Below are 16,360 nucleotides of genomic sequence, written 5' to 3'. Positions count from 1 at the left end.
ATGCAAGATGGTGGTTTGTTTTTGTTTACTTGTTTGGTTAATTTTCGTGCTTTGCTTTGCGATTTCATAAATTTTCTTATTTAACCTGTATGTTTTTCATGAAAAATGGTAAATTCATATTGTGACAGGGTGCACAAAAGAGTCTTATCCTGGTAGCAGCTTTTCTTTCTACGGGAAAAGTGAAAACAACAATAATATTCTTTAGGGTCGCCATGAAATAAGTAGATCAAAGATTTTTCAAGTTTCGTACTGTGGTCTCGTAGTAATAGCTAGGTAGATACTAGATAAGTACCGACTTACTTTAAATTACCTTGAAGATTTAAATCTTGCAACGCCTTTTTCACATAATTTTAATAATAATTATTTGTTAACTTTTAAAGTTCATTCCGGCCCTTAATTGCCTTAATTCCGGTGGGAAGTAATTTGTATGAGTTATTCCCTCCCTATGGTGGGAAGCAGCATTTTCCACCCAATACTCAGATCAAAACAACACTACTTTCCGAGTATGAGAAATGAAAAAAAATATTCCAATTTAAGTCTTTCTTTTAATCCAAGTGTAAGTGAGCACATTCTAAAATAATGTATTTTTACTCACAATAAATTAGGTAGCATAGTTATGTAGCATCAATATTTATTAGTATACTTATACAATAGTTTTACAAGCAATTTGTACTGTGTCCTGTTTTGTCATGGTCACATGGTCATGAAATTAGGCCTGTTAATGCTGTTTAGCCATTTTTGTCTTAAATCATGATTTTTTGGAAATCTGAAAAATATAAAATATAACTATACTTATAGAACATAAAATCATTTATTAATTTATACGTTTTCGCTTATTTCGATGATATAGCGAAACAAATCAATTGTTAACTATTCATCGATATTGTAAACAATACTTTCCCAACACGGTCAAACCAAAACTCGTGAAATAATTCAATTCTTTAAAGGATTGCCCATAAAACCACGTATTGTAAAGCTTTGAATTAGGCAATGGGCCTAATTTAAAAAAAACACCTTTAAAATACTCAACATGAACAGAAAAATCAAAGATTTTAATACTTACTTGTGAAATGAATTTCCCGCTAGTTTTGTTTGGGTTTTGTTGGTGCAGGCAACAACTGCGCACTTCACCATTGTACAATATTTAATTTATTTTGCGATTCACAAGCTTACTGGTTATTATTTCCGTAATATTTCGAAAACCGTTACACCGGAACCACAACAATAGCCATTTTTGGTCACTAAAAACAAAAGATAATTTGGTCACAACTGACATAATTGATGTTGTCATGTAAAATATGTCTAACCTCTTTACGCAATGGCTAAAAAAATATCTATCTCGCTCTATTAAGGTAGCTTTCTTTAAGTTAGAGAAAAAATTTTGTTTATTCTTTAAAAAAATAAATACTTGACCAAATTTGACGTAAAATGCCACAGGTCCATATATATAGGTGTCATAGTTCCCGCCACATTAAGGAATTGTTGAGGAACCATTTATTTTACAAGCCTGTTTTAGATTTCATTACTAACACAATAGAAAAATTGTAAAATACAGTAGTAAATTTATATTTAGACGTCGACGACGATAATTTTAAGTGCTTAGTATTATTTTTAAGAAAAATTGTAATATTTGCATTTAAGGCAGGGCCTATAAGAACTTGTATTCAAGGCCGTAAAATAAAATCGCATCACTAAAGATTACAGTGTATTATGGAAAATAGGTAGGCTACTCAAACTTTTTTCGGAACGCCTGTGATAGCGCCATCTAGTGACTAGCTACGATATTTTTAGAATAGTATCCATTATGTTATAAAAATAATAATGCATATTTTTTGTAAAGGAGAGAGATTTTTGATTTTGTAATAGCTGAAGAAACCAACTGAGAAAAACAAAAAAAAAGACAAAAAGTTTTCCTTTGTTACCCCCGGGCTCGAACTCAGGATTATTATATTGTAACTTTGTTATGCACCACTAGGCCAAATGACTATGTCGAACGTTGTTGAAATTAATGTACACTGTTTTTCTTTAATAATCCCTTTGCTTTAGAAATATAAACACATTCTTCCTATTACGCGTCAAAATTAAAAGGATAAATAATTCTTTCTTTCGTTTTTTTTTTCGTACTTACACGGTTTAAATCTCTAAAAACATTATAATACGTACACACCTTAAGTAATTGAATTTACTATACTGGAATCTTAAATCTAGGATGTAGATGGCGCTGCTTCATAAAGATTTCACGTTCTTCTAACTTCCCATGGCATGCACATCACTTCCAGTTCCACTTGACATTGACAATCACCAATTGACAATTATGTTAGAAAAGAAACACTCAAAAGTAATTTAACTTATTTAAAAATAGTATAGTATTTTTAAGTAAAAAAGGGATAACATGCATGTGCGTGAAATTAAATAATGAATCGATCGAATAAGAGGATGAGCAGAATGGATGGTGAGTATTATGAAGGCATCAATTTTATTTTCTTCCTATAGCTAATAACTTTAAGTAAACAACAAAACTTTTGCCGATTTGAAGTCTTGGCCTGATTCAAGAAACTGATCGCTAGTTTCCATAAAAAATATGTTCACAGTTTGACTTGACGGTTGGTAAAAAGATGAAGCGATATGAGGTGTTTTCAAAAATTTAAATTTAGTCTTTTCAGAGAAAAGGCTCTATTTTCTTGAATAACTTTGAAACCTTATTTTGATTGAGTGTGCATAATATGAGGACCGCATTCTGCTTACAGTTTTGAACTCAAAAAGCATGCAGAATAGGATTGTGCATGTCGCCAGGAGGTTTGTTGGTCCATTCTTTTGTTATACCCTACCCCTGTTGGTAGTGATGATATGGACTGGTTTTGAAGCAGTTTTATTAAGTAAATTTGTTTTATTAAGAAAACTTTGAAGTTTGAAATTTAAAAGCTTTTGAGGCTTTGTAAGCCAAATTCCTTATTTATTTATAAACAATACAAAACCAATATAAATAAAAACATTATGAAGAAGTAGAATACAAAAAACGAGAAATCGTTTAGTAGCGATTTCTTCCTGACAATTTTAGCTTTAAGAAAACATGATTCCTTAATCCTTCTCCAATAGATAAAAGTTTGTAAAGAGTTCTCAGTGTAGGCATTGCGTGTATACACCTAAGGACATCACTGTGCATAAGCTGCTGTATGCTGAGCCTGCTAAATGTGAACCGCTTTTCACCGCTTGTTGCTGGAGTGCAAGAAACATGTTTGGATCTCTTTTGTAATGTCAGTGGACAGGTCCAAGTGGTAATGTTTGAGTCTGTGACAATCTCACATGTTGCAGGGCCCGAGCTGAAGCGCGTGAGGAAAGAGTGCAGCTACGGCGTCGCCTGCTACCGGCTAAACCCGGCACACCTGCGCGAGTACAGCCATCCGCACCGTATGTGCACACTTCACTTGGTATTTCTGTATACAAAATGATACCATACAACCAGAGTTTTGTAAATTGATATGATGGACAGTCAGATAGACTGAAGAAAATAAAAAAAATACATTTTAGACTTCATTATCATTTACAAATAATAATTAATTGCAGTAGAGGCAATTCTGGATGAGTGGGATGGCAATGGCAGCTTTCCTATCCCGGAGCAGATGAGCCTGCAACGCAGCCTGCTCACTGACCAGCTCAACATCCTGCTGGAGAAGAAACTGTACGAGCCCGGTGCGGCTGACAAGTATGTTCAGTTATATCCTTTTAACCCTATAGTGGGCACATCTTTTTGGACAATGTCAATGGGAATGTTGAGGCATTTTGCCACTTCTTTTCATTGATCATTATAAGTACAAATACAGCAATTTTATTAATTATATTTTCTCATGATTTAGGTAAAATACAAATAAGAAATGATAAACTAGCATAATTATTGAATTCTCTTTAGGGAATTTTGGTTTATAAAAGATTTTGGACAATGTGACATTTTAATGACCTTTTTACATTTTTGTTTATTTATGAAATATAAACAAAACTATATATTTTCTATATCTGCAGCCTAGGCTATGACAAAAGAGTTTTTATATAGGCAATGTTCATTGCAGTTATTCCAACTTCTGATATATACTTGTATACCCCACTGCAAGAAGGATTTATATGTTTTTCGTCTTGTATGTATGCAATTATGTATGTATGTAATATTCTTAATTACCTCATGTATTCAAACCGCTGAACGGATTTACGTAATTAAGATATCGTCAGATTCGTCTTAATAACCCAAGTGTTCTTAAATAGAATTTGATTTTATCGTGATATATACCTGTTTAAATAATATTTGTAATGAACAGCCACGAAATAAGTTTAAAATCATTAATTTCAATATTGTAATGTATCTGATATACGCACGTGTGCCGTAATGTAATATAAAACCTTTATCATCTGCCTAAAAACGAACAGTACTTTTTAAAATCTAAGCATAGAGTTTTTTTTGTCAGAAAAGTGCTCAACACTTCATAAATAAAATTAACTGTGTGAGAATAAATATAATAATGAAAAAAAAAATATTGATTATGAAACACGGCTAAAACTCATGTAAGGTCGGAGTATGCCCGACTAGTTTCGACCCCATACGGGGCCCTTAGTCATAATGTTTACAGCCAATGCATTATAAAATACAATGAAAATCTTAAGTTTACAAAACATATATGACCGTTAAAAATAAAATAAAAATAAAATGACATAATTTTTACCTACGTGAGTGGGCTCGCGCTTGGCAGTTTGCCGCCGCGCGTCGCCATGCGGGACAGCCTCCTGCTGCGGCGACGTTCTGGCCTCTCAGCACAAGTTGCGGGAGAACGTAGGGACTAGCACTAAAAGGCACAAACTTAATCGACAATTGATTTACGAATTATTAATGTTTTTTCGGTGAGTGCAGAAAAAACCTCATAGCGTGCCCACTCTAGGGTTAATATAATATGTCTGAATTGCCGGACAGCAAAAGGGCTCCTCACTGAGAGGTTGCAGTTCGATCCCTGCTCCATGGACTTTTTATCCAGCTAGTTTTAAGGCAAGAGGAATACTGATTATATTTAAAAGATATGACAAAGATTTCCGGAAAACCTTTTGAAAGATTTTTGAATGTTTTTCTAAAACAGAAAGATGTTTGAAGAACCTATGAATATACGGGAATTCATAGGCTCTTCAAACCAAAGTAGATTGTGGACTACATTTTACTAATTTTAGCTTTTACACGTAAGGGGCTGCAGCCCGGGGCCGCCGCCCGGGGCCGCCGCCCGGGGCCGCAGCCCGGGGCCGCAGGTCGTTGCTATGCGGCGGCTGGTGCGGCGGCAGCTACGCCATCCCGTATCTGAAAACATAATTTAAATTGTGCCAAAATACACTCAAGATTGGCAAACTGTAACTATTGTACTAGGTTAGGTTAAGTTAATTTTTTATTAATAATTTATTTTTTTACAGACTTTTGTGTTAGATTAGATTCAGTTAGATTTTTTTAATTCTACACAAGTTAACCCTTGACTACAATCTCAGTGATTTTGCAATCTAAGATGGAAGCGGGCTAACTCGTTAAGCGGAGGATGAAAATCCACACCCCTTTCGGTTTCTACACGGCATCGTACCGCCAACTTTCATTTTTGTCATCTACTCACGGCACAAGGAAGCAATCAATTCACGATTATTTTATTTAGAATACTCCCCATTCGGTATGAAAATAGTTATTTTATTTTAAGTGTTGAGTCAAAAAAATTATAATAAGGTTCCACTTGTCTCTGTACAACGATCAAATTACGAGTGTGATTTCAATAAAAAAATAACCAAAATACTTTAGACACACACGATGGAAGTAAAACTTCATTCAAAAATAAGATAATACATGAAAGATAAACATATTGGGAGGTAGTTCAAGAAATAGCGATGTCATCCGCACGGCTATATAATCACGCTGACGTACAGCGTTGAGTCATTCTGTCTCCGAATTGTTATCGCCGTTTAGTGTTGGAAATAGTAGTCTGTGACGGATATGATGTCGCTCGATCTCATGTTGGCTTCAGTGTGCTCGTGGCGTTCGAGCCGTCCACATCTCTTGTTGTGTAATTCTTTATGGGTTACTTGGGATAGTCGGGGAGAGTGACTTGAGTGGAAAAGGGGAGTGTTTGATATCAGTCAAAGGTACCTTTAACCCTACACACATCGCATCGTTCGCAAGTACGTGACTCCACTCAAGGTCATTCTCTGCCATTCTAGGGTCTTGTTTTGGTTACAGTTTGATTTGTTAATTAAGTTGTCCTGACAAGTGTTGTGAATCATAACCTTTATTCGACATTAGTTTTCTTATATGTGTAATCACTTTTTTATCCTATAATAGAATGTTGTGAAGTTACCACGATCAAAACCAATGTTTGTTCATTTTAAATTCAGTATTTATGAGTGCGTGTATTTGGTAAAAAATAAAATTAGTTTATTCTTGGTTAATTTTATTTGTTGTTAATGACTTTGTGGCAGCGTTGATTAATAAAAGCAACTTAGATTTTTGCAGCAGTTGTAATTCTTTCTTTTGAAGATGTTCAAATTTTTTCACCAAGATGTCAAAAATTGTTGACATCTTGGTGAAAAAATTTGAACATCTTTCGGAACCTAGTTCACGCTAGTTCAACTCGCGCGTGTTCAATGTTGTAGTCGTCGACGACCGCTAGTGATGATTAGTATTTACAAAGCTCGATCATATTGTGTGTCTGTCGCAGCGCTGAGCGAGCGCCTGCCGCGGCGGGCGAGCCGCTGCGGGCGGGGGGCGGCGCTGCGGGCGAGCCGCTGCGGGCGGGCGGCGGCGCTGCGGTCGAGCCGCTGCGGGCGGGCGGCGGCGCTGCGGGCGAGCCGCTGCGGGCGGGCGGCGGCGCTGCGGGCGAGGCGCTGCGGGCGGGCGACTCGACGCAGAGAAGCGACAGCAATGATTCAGAGAAGAACACACTGAAAAGCGATAAAGCGATTGCAGGCACTTCCAGAGAGAAAAGTGAATCGCCCGCGCCAGGGTTGGGAGCGAGAATCAGAGGTTCGTTTAATGATATCTTCTGGGGATGATACCACCCTGTAACTCTCATGCTATCTAAGTTTCGTGTTAGCCGCTAGAGCAGAGGTTCCCAAACTTCTTGTCCTCATAGACCACTTTCAAATTTAACTGGTTCCGGTGGATCCCCGCTAAATTGCTATCCAAAACTTGACAATTAGATTCATTTACGGAAATTTTTGGTTGCAGTTTTTTTTTATATATTGTTTACAAGTTAGCCCTTGACTACAATCTCACCTGATGGTAAGTGATGATGCAGTCTAAGATGGAAACGGGCTAACTTGTTAGGAGGAGGATGAAAATCCACACCCATTTCGGTTTCTACACGGCATCGTATCGCCAACTTTCATTTTTGTCATCTACTCACGGCACAAGGAAGCAATCAATTCACGATTATTTTATTTAAAAATAAAATAGTTATTTTATTTTAAGTGTTGAATCAAAAAAATTATAATAAGGATCCACTTGTCTCTGTACAACGATCAAATTACGAGTGTGATTTCAATAAAAAAATTCTGTCTCCGAATGTTGTGAAGTTACCACGATCAAAACCAATGTTTGTTCATTTTAAATTCAGTATTTATGAGTGCGTGTATTTCGTAAAAAATAAAATTAGTTTATTCTTGGTTAATTTTATTTGTTGTTAATGACTTTGTGGCAGCGTTGATTAATAAAAGCAACTTAGATTTTTGCAGCAGTTGTAATTCTTTCTTTTACATTTTTTGACATCTTGGTGAAAAAATTTGACAATGAATTAAGACGCGTGCACCGAAATGACAAGACAGAATCGGGCACAGATTAATACTTCACAACTTCACAGTAATACTTCACAACTTCACAGACCCATAATACATGTAATATCAGTTAGACAGAGAATTTTGAGTGACACCAACACAGAGCGCGAGCGCGAACATCCTCCGGGCCGTTGAAATGAAGTGTCAAGCTGAATCGTCACTTGGCAGCAAGCATAGGCGATTGAGAGCACGTCCTACGGTCCCCCGGGCGGTAGCGATGTCGGCCACACGAGGTATACCATCGGATCCAGGGAATAGCCTCGCTCTCCCCAGCTGCCAGCAGAGCGCAGGAGCATTAGGCTGCTCTATTAGTACAAGTTCTTCCACCTTCAGATTAGAGGATTGGAGCGCCACTTCACTCGCTGCTGTAGCTCGGCCACATATTCACTGGACCATCTTCTCCAAAAGTTTTTCCTGGCTCTCTCTAGACGTTGATATCGGTCCAAGCGGCTTTCCTTGACTTCGGGAAATGATGGGCTTGGTAGTGAACTAAGAGGTCTACCAATTACAAAGTGATATTGGAGATCGTTAGGAGAAGAGCTGAGAGGACAGAGGGGTCGGCTATTAAGGATGGCTTCGACCTGAGCAAATAGTGAGGATAGTACCACAAAGGTCAAGTGCGCATTACCCATGACTCTATTTAGATGAAATTTAGCGCTTTTTATTCCGGCTTCCGCCCAGGATCGTGTCTGGTTCAGAAGATATATTGAATGTTGGATGCGCTAACTGGAAATTGGAAATATTGAAATGGTTTATATCAAATGTAACTTTAGGTATCTTGCCAGTGAGTTTAGGCAGGACAAGACAGGCAGTAGTTGTAGTGAAGTTACTGCATTTTGACTGAATGCGCACTGAGCAACGTTGTGCATTCACATTTAGCTTTTGGCCGCCTATACCCATAATCTTTGTTGCAGTGCTCTGAGAAGCCAACCTGAGCTTTGTTTTCACTGATGCTGACAAAAATGAGTGAGTGGAGTGGAGTTCACTCCCACTGTCAAGAAGAGAGTTCTTTCATTAGTGGAGGGGTTGATCACATCTACCAATACCTCAGTTGAAGACAAGGACGACATAGAGACTGGTTCAAGAAAGTCATTAACAAATTCTGGCGACCGTGACAGGACAGAATCGCGCGGGACAGATTAATACTTCACAGACCCATAATACATGTAATGTCAGTTAGACAGAGAATTTTGACCAACACAGCGCGAGCGCGAACATTGGTTAATATATAAAAAAAAACTGCTAAAAAGTGTGAATTGTAACCTTTTTTCCACATTGATGTTCTTATTTTTAAAATCTACCCTGAGTTTTGCTAAATCTTATACATGAGTAAAGATCAGTAGCGCCATCTCTTCGTGACGGACTTGCTCTACTTCACAAGCTGTTACTAGATCGATTACAATTATGCCATTAAAAGACTATAAGATTCCACTTTTAAATTTAACGGTGTCATTACACTTTTCGTAACGCATTCATTCTCTCTAAGCTCACCCCCTAAGTCGAGCGTGCATAAAAAAGTTTTACTTCAATAAGTTAATGTTTTCTAATAATCATGTATTGTAACGCTGTTGATTACAAATAAATAAATAAAATGAACGTAAATCGTCGTCGTGTCGTCGACAGACCCGGAGTACCGGCCCGTGGTGCCGCCGACGCGGCGCGCCGAGGCGTACCTGCCCGTGGTGCGGCCGCGCGGCCTCATGCGCGCCAAGCACGAGGCGGCGGCGCCGCACCACGTGTTCTACACCGCCATCAGCGCGGCGCCGCGCACGCACGCGCAGCCCTACTCCGTCACCTTCCTGGAGCTGCTGGACGAGAGCCTCGGCGAGCTGCGCAGCTCGCTGCAGCTCAACTTCATGGTGGAGCCGGGCTGGCTGCTGGCGCAGTACTACTTCGCGGGCTACAGGTAGCGCGCGGGCAGGCTCTCGCCCTAAAGTGACCTTCATATTCAAATATTGGAACATTTCCAGGGAAGGAGGTGGTGGTTCGGTCTGGTTTTTGGAATTTACAACTAAAAAACTAGTGTATTTTATTAAAATTTTGGGTGCAGTATAGTTCCGACAGAGCACCTGCCGCCGCCGGGCGCCGGCCCCGCTGCGGCGCCGACTGACCCCACTCATCTCTGCGCAGCGCCAAGAAGCTGACCATCCTGTACGGCGAGGAGTGCGACGACATGCGCCAGCTCGCCGGCAAGCCGCACGTGGACGCCGTGCGCGTGCGCATGGCCACGCCCTTCGGCAAGCACCACACGTGAGTGACTCCCGCGCCCGCCGCTCGGCAGCGCCCGACGTAGTCTGCGCCGGCACCTAAACCTTCTAGAAACCACTGGCGTGGCGGAGTCCGCGTTGAACTGGCGAGTTCCGTACACTCCACCACAAGACGACCCCTTGAAATAGACGGATAATAATAATGAAAGCATCGTTGTGACAGGAAGCTGATGCTGCTGTGCTACGAGGACGGCTCGCTGCGCGTGGTGGTGTCCACCGCCAACCTGTACCACGACGACTGGGACAACCGCACGCAGGGGTGAGTGTCGCCCGCACCCGCGGTCGCGCACAGCACACACGCAGTACAGCGACGTCGTGTTGGCAGGCTGTGGCTGAGCCCGCGCTGCGCGCCGCTGCCCGCCGCCGCGCCCGCGCACGCCGGCGAGGCGCGCACGCGGTTCAAGCGCGACCTGCTGCGCTACCTGGCGCACTACCGCCTGCCGCAGCTGGCGCACTACGTCGAGCGGGTCCAGCGCTGCGACTTCTCCGCCGTCAAGTAACGACACTGATAATACTTGTGACTTGCACGATACGTACTGGAATAACTGCAAATATGCCCGACCGGTTCTAATGATCGTACAATATCTGTTAGTGATTATTCAGACTAAAACAGCTCTCCCGAAACTCTTTCGACATAGCTGCGTCCATCCCAACCGACTAGTGGTCGAGGCCTGCGACTACACCCGACCTCGACGCTAACTTTAAGCAGAGGCGTCGCAAAAACGTCCTTTACGATCCAGACGATGACGTGACGACCGACAATGCTTCCCGGGCGACACAGCGTCTTCGCCGGCGAAGACGACGTCCCCGATATCTGACGTCACCCGGACGTGGTTTTCTAACTCACGATCTCGGGGGCGTCCGGACCGATTCACTCAGGTCACGGTTACACCCTCCCGAATGCCCCTCTAAGCCGCGGCCCGAGTCTCACAGGAGACGCCTTAGAGGGTCTCCTTTACCTCTGTCTTTATTTCAGCCTTCGGGTCTCATCAGGCGATGCTTCAGCGCTCGCCCAAACCCTCCGGTGTCGCCGTAGTGGTCCCACATGAAGCCATTGGCACTTACTCAACACGAATAACAAAAAAATATTCAGAGTTGAACTTTATCACCCTGAGATCATCCATTGAAGAATAACAAGCAGGCGCAGAAATAAGAGGACTTATGTAATGTATTAGAAGGAGTGAGGACTTGTGTATTGTATTAGAAGGAGTACCCAAAGCTGCTCCAGTGGGGCACACCGAGTGTGGCAGGAGGGAGTGCAGAAGGAGAGTGTTTGTTAACTGCCAAAGATGTCCTTGGCCCTACATGGTAATATATTGTGTGAAAGAGGAAAACAAGTGAATGGAAGAGATTGACATATATTTCAGACCTTCCTCGGGTGAGTGGGATTCATTCGAGAAGGGTCTGATGACTGATGGCCAGGGGTACCTCGGACCTGCCATAATCGATTTCGACATGAACTCCGCAGCGTGTTTCTCGTGGCGTCGGTGCCCGGCTCGCACCGCGACCTGGAGTGGGGCCTGGCGCGAGTGGGCGCGCTGCTGCGCCAGCACTGCGCCGTGCCGCCCGCCGCCGGCCGCGCCTGGCCGCTGGTGGCGCAGGCCAGCAGCCTGGGCAGCTACGGGCCGGACCCCAAGGTGCGTACCGGCCGCGACCAGAGCGGTGCGTCAGCGTAGCGCCCGCTCGCGCCACACCCAAAAACTGTTTTTTTTTTTTTTTTCAATTTATGTAATTTCCAACCGCGAAGTATGCACCTTCCCGCGGAGGAAGGTGCACAGGAGTGTGTGTGGGTGTCTCGGCCCGGAGCTGAAGCTGTCCCGGTAGCTCGGGACGCTCGCCGGGCGCACGGGTGCGCCGAAATGCTGCTCCAGAACCAGCGCGGCTGGATTTTTACATCGGCTCCCAATTGCTCCGCGAGTTGATGTTCATTGGCAAAATGTAGTTTATTTTTATGGCTGTAAATTAAGTATGCAATCCTTACAACGAAATACGTATCACAAAATACCACCAGAAATATCGTTCATAGCTCGGACCAGGTCACAGTTCGCCTGCCTGAAATTTGGAAACGGGTTCGACTCAACTACGCTCATGATAATTTATGATTAAAAATAATAATTAAAAGCTTGAGTCTTCTTTGAGAGTTGTAAATGCTTTTCTATAACGAAAATTCAATTATATCTCGTTCGAGCCACACTCCCGCCGGAGTTACAATGTCCGAAGCCTGTTGCGCGCACGTCGCCGTGTTCCAGCTGTGGCTGTGCGGCGAGTTCCTGCAGCAGTTCAGCGCGAGCGCGGGCACGCCGCCGCCGCTGGCGCCGCCGCCGCCGCTGCAGCTGCTGTACCCGTCGCTGCGTAAGTGCATCCGCAGCTCTGTGTATAACCGTTGGCACGCTCCGTCCGAGCCCGGCGGCTGTGCGCCCGCCCGCACGAGCTGTCTGGTTAAAAAGTTCTCCCTACACTTTGATAAAACTATTAGAATCACTCCCGATCATTAATAATGGCGACGACCGCCGGCGCCAGTCTGCGGCGCTGCTCACTGAATCACTCGAACAGTTGATGCAGCAGGCGCTGTGCATGTGCTGTGCTGTGCTGTACCGTCCCGTGCTGTGCCCACAGAGAACGTGCAGCGCTCGCACGACGGGCTGCTGGGCGGCGGCTGCCTGCCGTACGCGCGCGCCGCGCACGACAAGCAGCGCTGGCTCCTCGACTACCTGTAGTGAGTACTCGCTCACACGTACTACTGTGTGCATCAGTTATATATATATATATAGGGTTTTACAATTACTAAAGTGGCTCAAGTCTGGTCTGATGGTAGCGATCGGCCGTGATCAGTTGCCGCCCTTCAAGACGTTCCGTCAAGCGATTTGGCGTTGAAACCGCCAGAGGTGTGGGTCATGGGGGGGCGCGTGTGTGGTGTGAGAATTAAACTCCCATATTTAATAAAAAAAAAAGGTATATTTAATATTTGAACACGGAATATAACAAACAGTAGAATGTACAAACTAAACAACAATGATAAAGTCGAATGCGTTTGCGACGCATTTGTGACGTTGAAACGAGAGACGCGATTTAGCGAAGCGTTGTTGCCGTACTGAGCCGTGTATAAATACTTTATAAACAATTATTGTATCCCGAAATGTGACGGCTCTCATTGGAGAGTTGGCCCGGCGCCTGGTCGTCGCCATTGGCCAAGTGCGAGCTGTGATGTCACTTGTCGTCGCGTGCGCAGCCAGTGGCGCGCGGAGGCGACGGGGCGCTCGCGCGCGATGCCGCACATCAAGTCGTACGTGCGCGCGCGCGACTCGCGGGCCGCCTTCTACCTGCTCACGTCGGCCAACGTCAGCAAGGCGGCGTGGGGCGCGCGCACCAAGCGGGACAACGCGCTGCGCCTGCTCAGCTACGAGGCCGGCGTGCTGCTGCTGCCGCGCGTCACGGTGAGCGCCCCCCGCACGCACGCGAGCGTGACGTCGCCGCCGTGAGCGGGCGCGCGCCTGCTCAGCTACGAGGCCGGCGTGCTGCTGCTGCCGCGCGTCACGGTGAGCGCCCCCCGCACGCACGCGAGCGTGACGTCGCCGCCGTGAGCGGGCGCGCGCCTGCTCAGCTACGAGGCCGGCGTGCTGCTGCTGCCGCGCGTCACGGTGAGCGCCCCCCGCACGCACGCGAGCGTGACGTCGCCGCCGTGAGCGGGCGCGCGCCTGCTCAGCTACGAGGCCGGCGTGCCGCTGCTGCCGCGCGTCACGGTGAGCGCCCCCCGCACGCACGCGAGCGTGACGTCGCCGCCGTGAGCGGGCGCGCGCCTGCTCAGCTACGAGGCCGGCGTGCCGCTGCTGCCGCGCGTCACGGTGAGCGCCCCCCGCACGGCACGCGAGCGACACGTGAGCGACATATTTTTAAACGATTTCAAAAAGGATCTCATGTTGATCGGTATGTTTTTTTTTGCATCACATTTTATATTCTTATAGTCTTGGTAAACATTGGTTAAGCTCTTATTTAAATAACAGACAAATGACAGTGGTAGTGGCAGGGTTTGAGTCATCTTTTTGAGTTCCTCAGGGTTCGCTCCTAGGTCCTATACTTTTCAACATTTTTATTAACGATATTGTTCACTGCTTTTCCAACTCTGAAGTGCTGCTTTATGCGGATGATCTAAAAACATTTAGAACGATAAATTTAGAAAATGATTCAATTCTCCTGCAGGAAGACTTGGATAGGTTGACTAAATGGTGTCATAATAATGATATGGTTTTGAATCATAAGAAATGTCACTGTGTTTCTTTTCATAGAAAACTTCACTCGGTCCAGTTTAAATACAAAATTGACGATTATTTTATTCAAGACATAAATTCAATTAGATAATAAAATTAGTGTTACAATCGACCACAAATTAAGTTTTATACCGCATATAGACAACATATGCAAAAAAGCTTCAAAAATCAGTGGTTTTATCAATCGCAGTTGCAAAACTTTTAAAAACTCTAGCACTAAAATTTTGTTATTTAATGCACTGACGAGAAGTATTTTAGAATACGGTTCAGTTGTATGGAATCCATTTTACAACGTACACACTATGAGAATTGAACGAATCCAAAAGCGATTTACTTACCACCTTAGTATTTGTGATAAGTTAGTTAAAAGCAGAAATAATATTAGTTATAACTCTAGATTACACCATTACAAATTGTTAGCTCTCTCGGATCGTAGAAAGATGTTAGATTTATGTTTCTTATATAAATTACTTAATGGACCGGTAGACCGGTCCACTTTACTTTCTAGAATTTCTTGCAGACCATATTCTCAGGTCAAAAATTTCATGCCTTTCTGAACTAGTTACTCCAAAACAAATTTAGGCGCTTCAGCTCCATGTTATTAGCAGTGTATACTGTTTTTTTATGGTTTTATTAGTTTAATTCTGTTCATAATATAATTGTGTGATAGATCCATATCCATATTTTCAAACACAAATCTAAAACAGTTTTCTCCCTAATTAAATAGGTGTAAAAAACATTAAATAGGTGTACAAATTAGATAAAATCCGAATTGAATCTACCTTCCGTTTATAGTGCAAGAGCTGGACGTCGGTTATTGCGTAAAAGTTGGTCTTTATGTTAAATAATTAATCTTACTTACCTTATTCTTAATATAAACTGAAATCGTGCCAAGTTTAATTTGAATTCATCCAGTGGTGTGTAGGCGCGATGCGCGCTCGTCGGTCGATGAGGTTCATATAACAATAAGGTCCCTAATAAGTCTTGGGTCGAAATTATTTCCTTTCTTACCAAAAACCCAGTATCCAGCAGTAAAGTCGGTGGTCTCCACCATTTTAAAAGTCTGTTATCAATTCAAAAAACGGACTGAATTTTAAAAAAGTTAATTATAATAGTAGTTAATTTTTCAGATCAACGAGGACTTCTTCTCCCTGGAGGAGGGAGCCGCGCAGCGCCTGGTCATCCCGTACGACCTGCCGCCCACCAAGTACTCGCCCGACATGACGCCCTGGCTGTCCGACGCCTTGTGCTGACTGCCGGCTGCCGGTGCACACTGCTTACGAGATCCGGCGAAAGATGTATACTTAGGGGCACAATTAACCGCCCACTTTAATATACTTGCATTATATTAAGGTGGGCGGACAATTGTGCCTCTGAGTATATATTAACTCATCTATTATTTATTTGGGATATAAAATTTCCCGTTTCCCTTTAAAAAATTTAAAAGTTCATGGTTTTTTTTGTATGTAAAATGTGTCTGGCCGCCTATTTGCAATGGTGTCACTGAATACTTTCCGTCATTAAACATATCTTATCAGTTATCAGTAATAAATAACAGATGAGGGTATACATTTGTAACGCCGGCTCTCAGACTAGAGCCGCAGAGCAAGAGCACGTCACTCCGAGCGCGACCGAAGGCGAATTATAACTGATTATGTGATATGTATGTGAATAGAAAGAAATCAATAAATTATTTTGTCATTTTTTTTTTGTTTCATTTACTAATCGAATTGTTTTTAATATTTGTAACGTTGTACGACAATTTGAGTAAATAATAACGAATACAGACAATTTTGTTCGTGAATGTGAGTGCGATGCATTTCCATTTTTAATTCCTCTATGGCAAGCGCGTACGACCATAAAATCAAACCAAAATTCAAAATGAAAATCAAAATTCATTTATTTCAAATAGGCTGTTGACAAGCTCTTTCGAAAGGTCAGCTAATAATATTAAACTTAAGATAATGGTGATAATAATTATTCGAAAACTTAACA

At 43.0% G+C, this 16,360-nt stretch overlaps 1 protein-coding gene and 1 long non-coding RNA gene across 4 annotated transcripts; one reads left to right on the top strand and one right to left on the bottom strand.

The window, feature by feature from the left end:
- Positions 1-378: 378 nt before the first annotated feature.
- LOC112056531 (uncharacterized) lies at positions 379-1,679 on the bottom strand. The gene is made up of 3 exons (XR_002887601.2): positions 1,409-1,679; positions 1,064-1,241; positions 379-766 (listed from the first exon to the last, which is right to left on the bottom strand). It is a non-coding gene; the product is annotated as an uncharacterized LOC112056531 (long non-coding RNA).
- A 597-nt stretch (positions 1,680-2,276) lies between these two features.
- LOC112056528 (probable tyrosyl-DNA phosphodiesterase) lies at positions 2,277-16,070 on the top strand. 3 transcript variants are annotated; one of them, XM_052887578.1, is made up of 13 exons: positions 2,277-2,452; positions 3,313-3,408; positions 3,565-3,703; positions 6,720-7,024; positions 9,457-9,739; positions 9,964-10,083; positions 10,264-10,359; positions 10,426-10,596; positions 11,569-11,737; positions 12,350-12,452; positions 12,717-12,816; positions 13,330-13,534; positions 15,496-16,070. In XM_052887578.1, the coding sequence occupies exons 1-13, from the start codon at positions 2,416-2,418 to the stop codon at positions 15,616-15,618; spliced, it is 1,947 nt and encodes a 648-aa protein (XP_052743538.1). In that variant the 5' UTR covers positions 2,277-2,415; the 3' UTR covers positions 15,619-16,070. The 3 variants fall into 3 exon arrangements, with proteins under 3 accessions (XP_052743538.1, XP_052743540.1, XP_052743539.1); XM_052887580.1 differs by lacking the exon at positions 10,426-10,596; XM_052887579.1 differs by lacking the exon at positions 12,717-12,816.
- Positions 16,071-16,360: the final 290 nt, after the last annotated feature.

Source organism: Bicyclus anynana, chromosome 19, assembly GCF_947172395.1.
Source record: "Bicyclus anynana chromosome 19, ilBicAnyn1.1, whole genome shotgun sequence".
NCBI classification, from domain to species: Eukaryota; Metazoa; Arthropoda; class Insecta; order Lepidoptera; family Nymphalidae; genus Bicyclus; species Bicyclus anynana.
This window is presented reverse-complemented; position numbering and strand designations above follow the sequence as displayed.

Bases quoted from the DNA above. Each gene is read 5' to 3' on its own strand.
- LOC112056528 (XM_052887578.1), top strand. From the start codon at position 2,416: ATGAATCGATCGAATAAGAGGATGAGCAGAATGGATG. The intron at 2,453-3,312 runs GTGAGTATTATG...CACATGTTGCAG, and splicing joins GAGGATGAGCAGAATGGATG to GGCCCGAGCTGAAGCGCGTG. The intron at 7,025-9,456 runs GTTCGTTTAATG...TGTCGTCGACAG, and splicing joins GTTGGGAGCGAGAATCAGAG to ACCCGGAGTACCGGCCCGTG.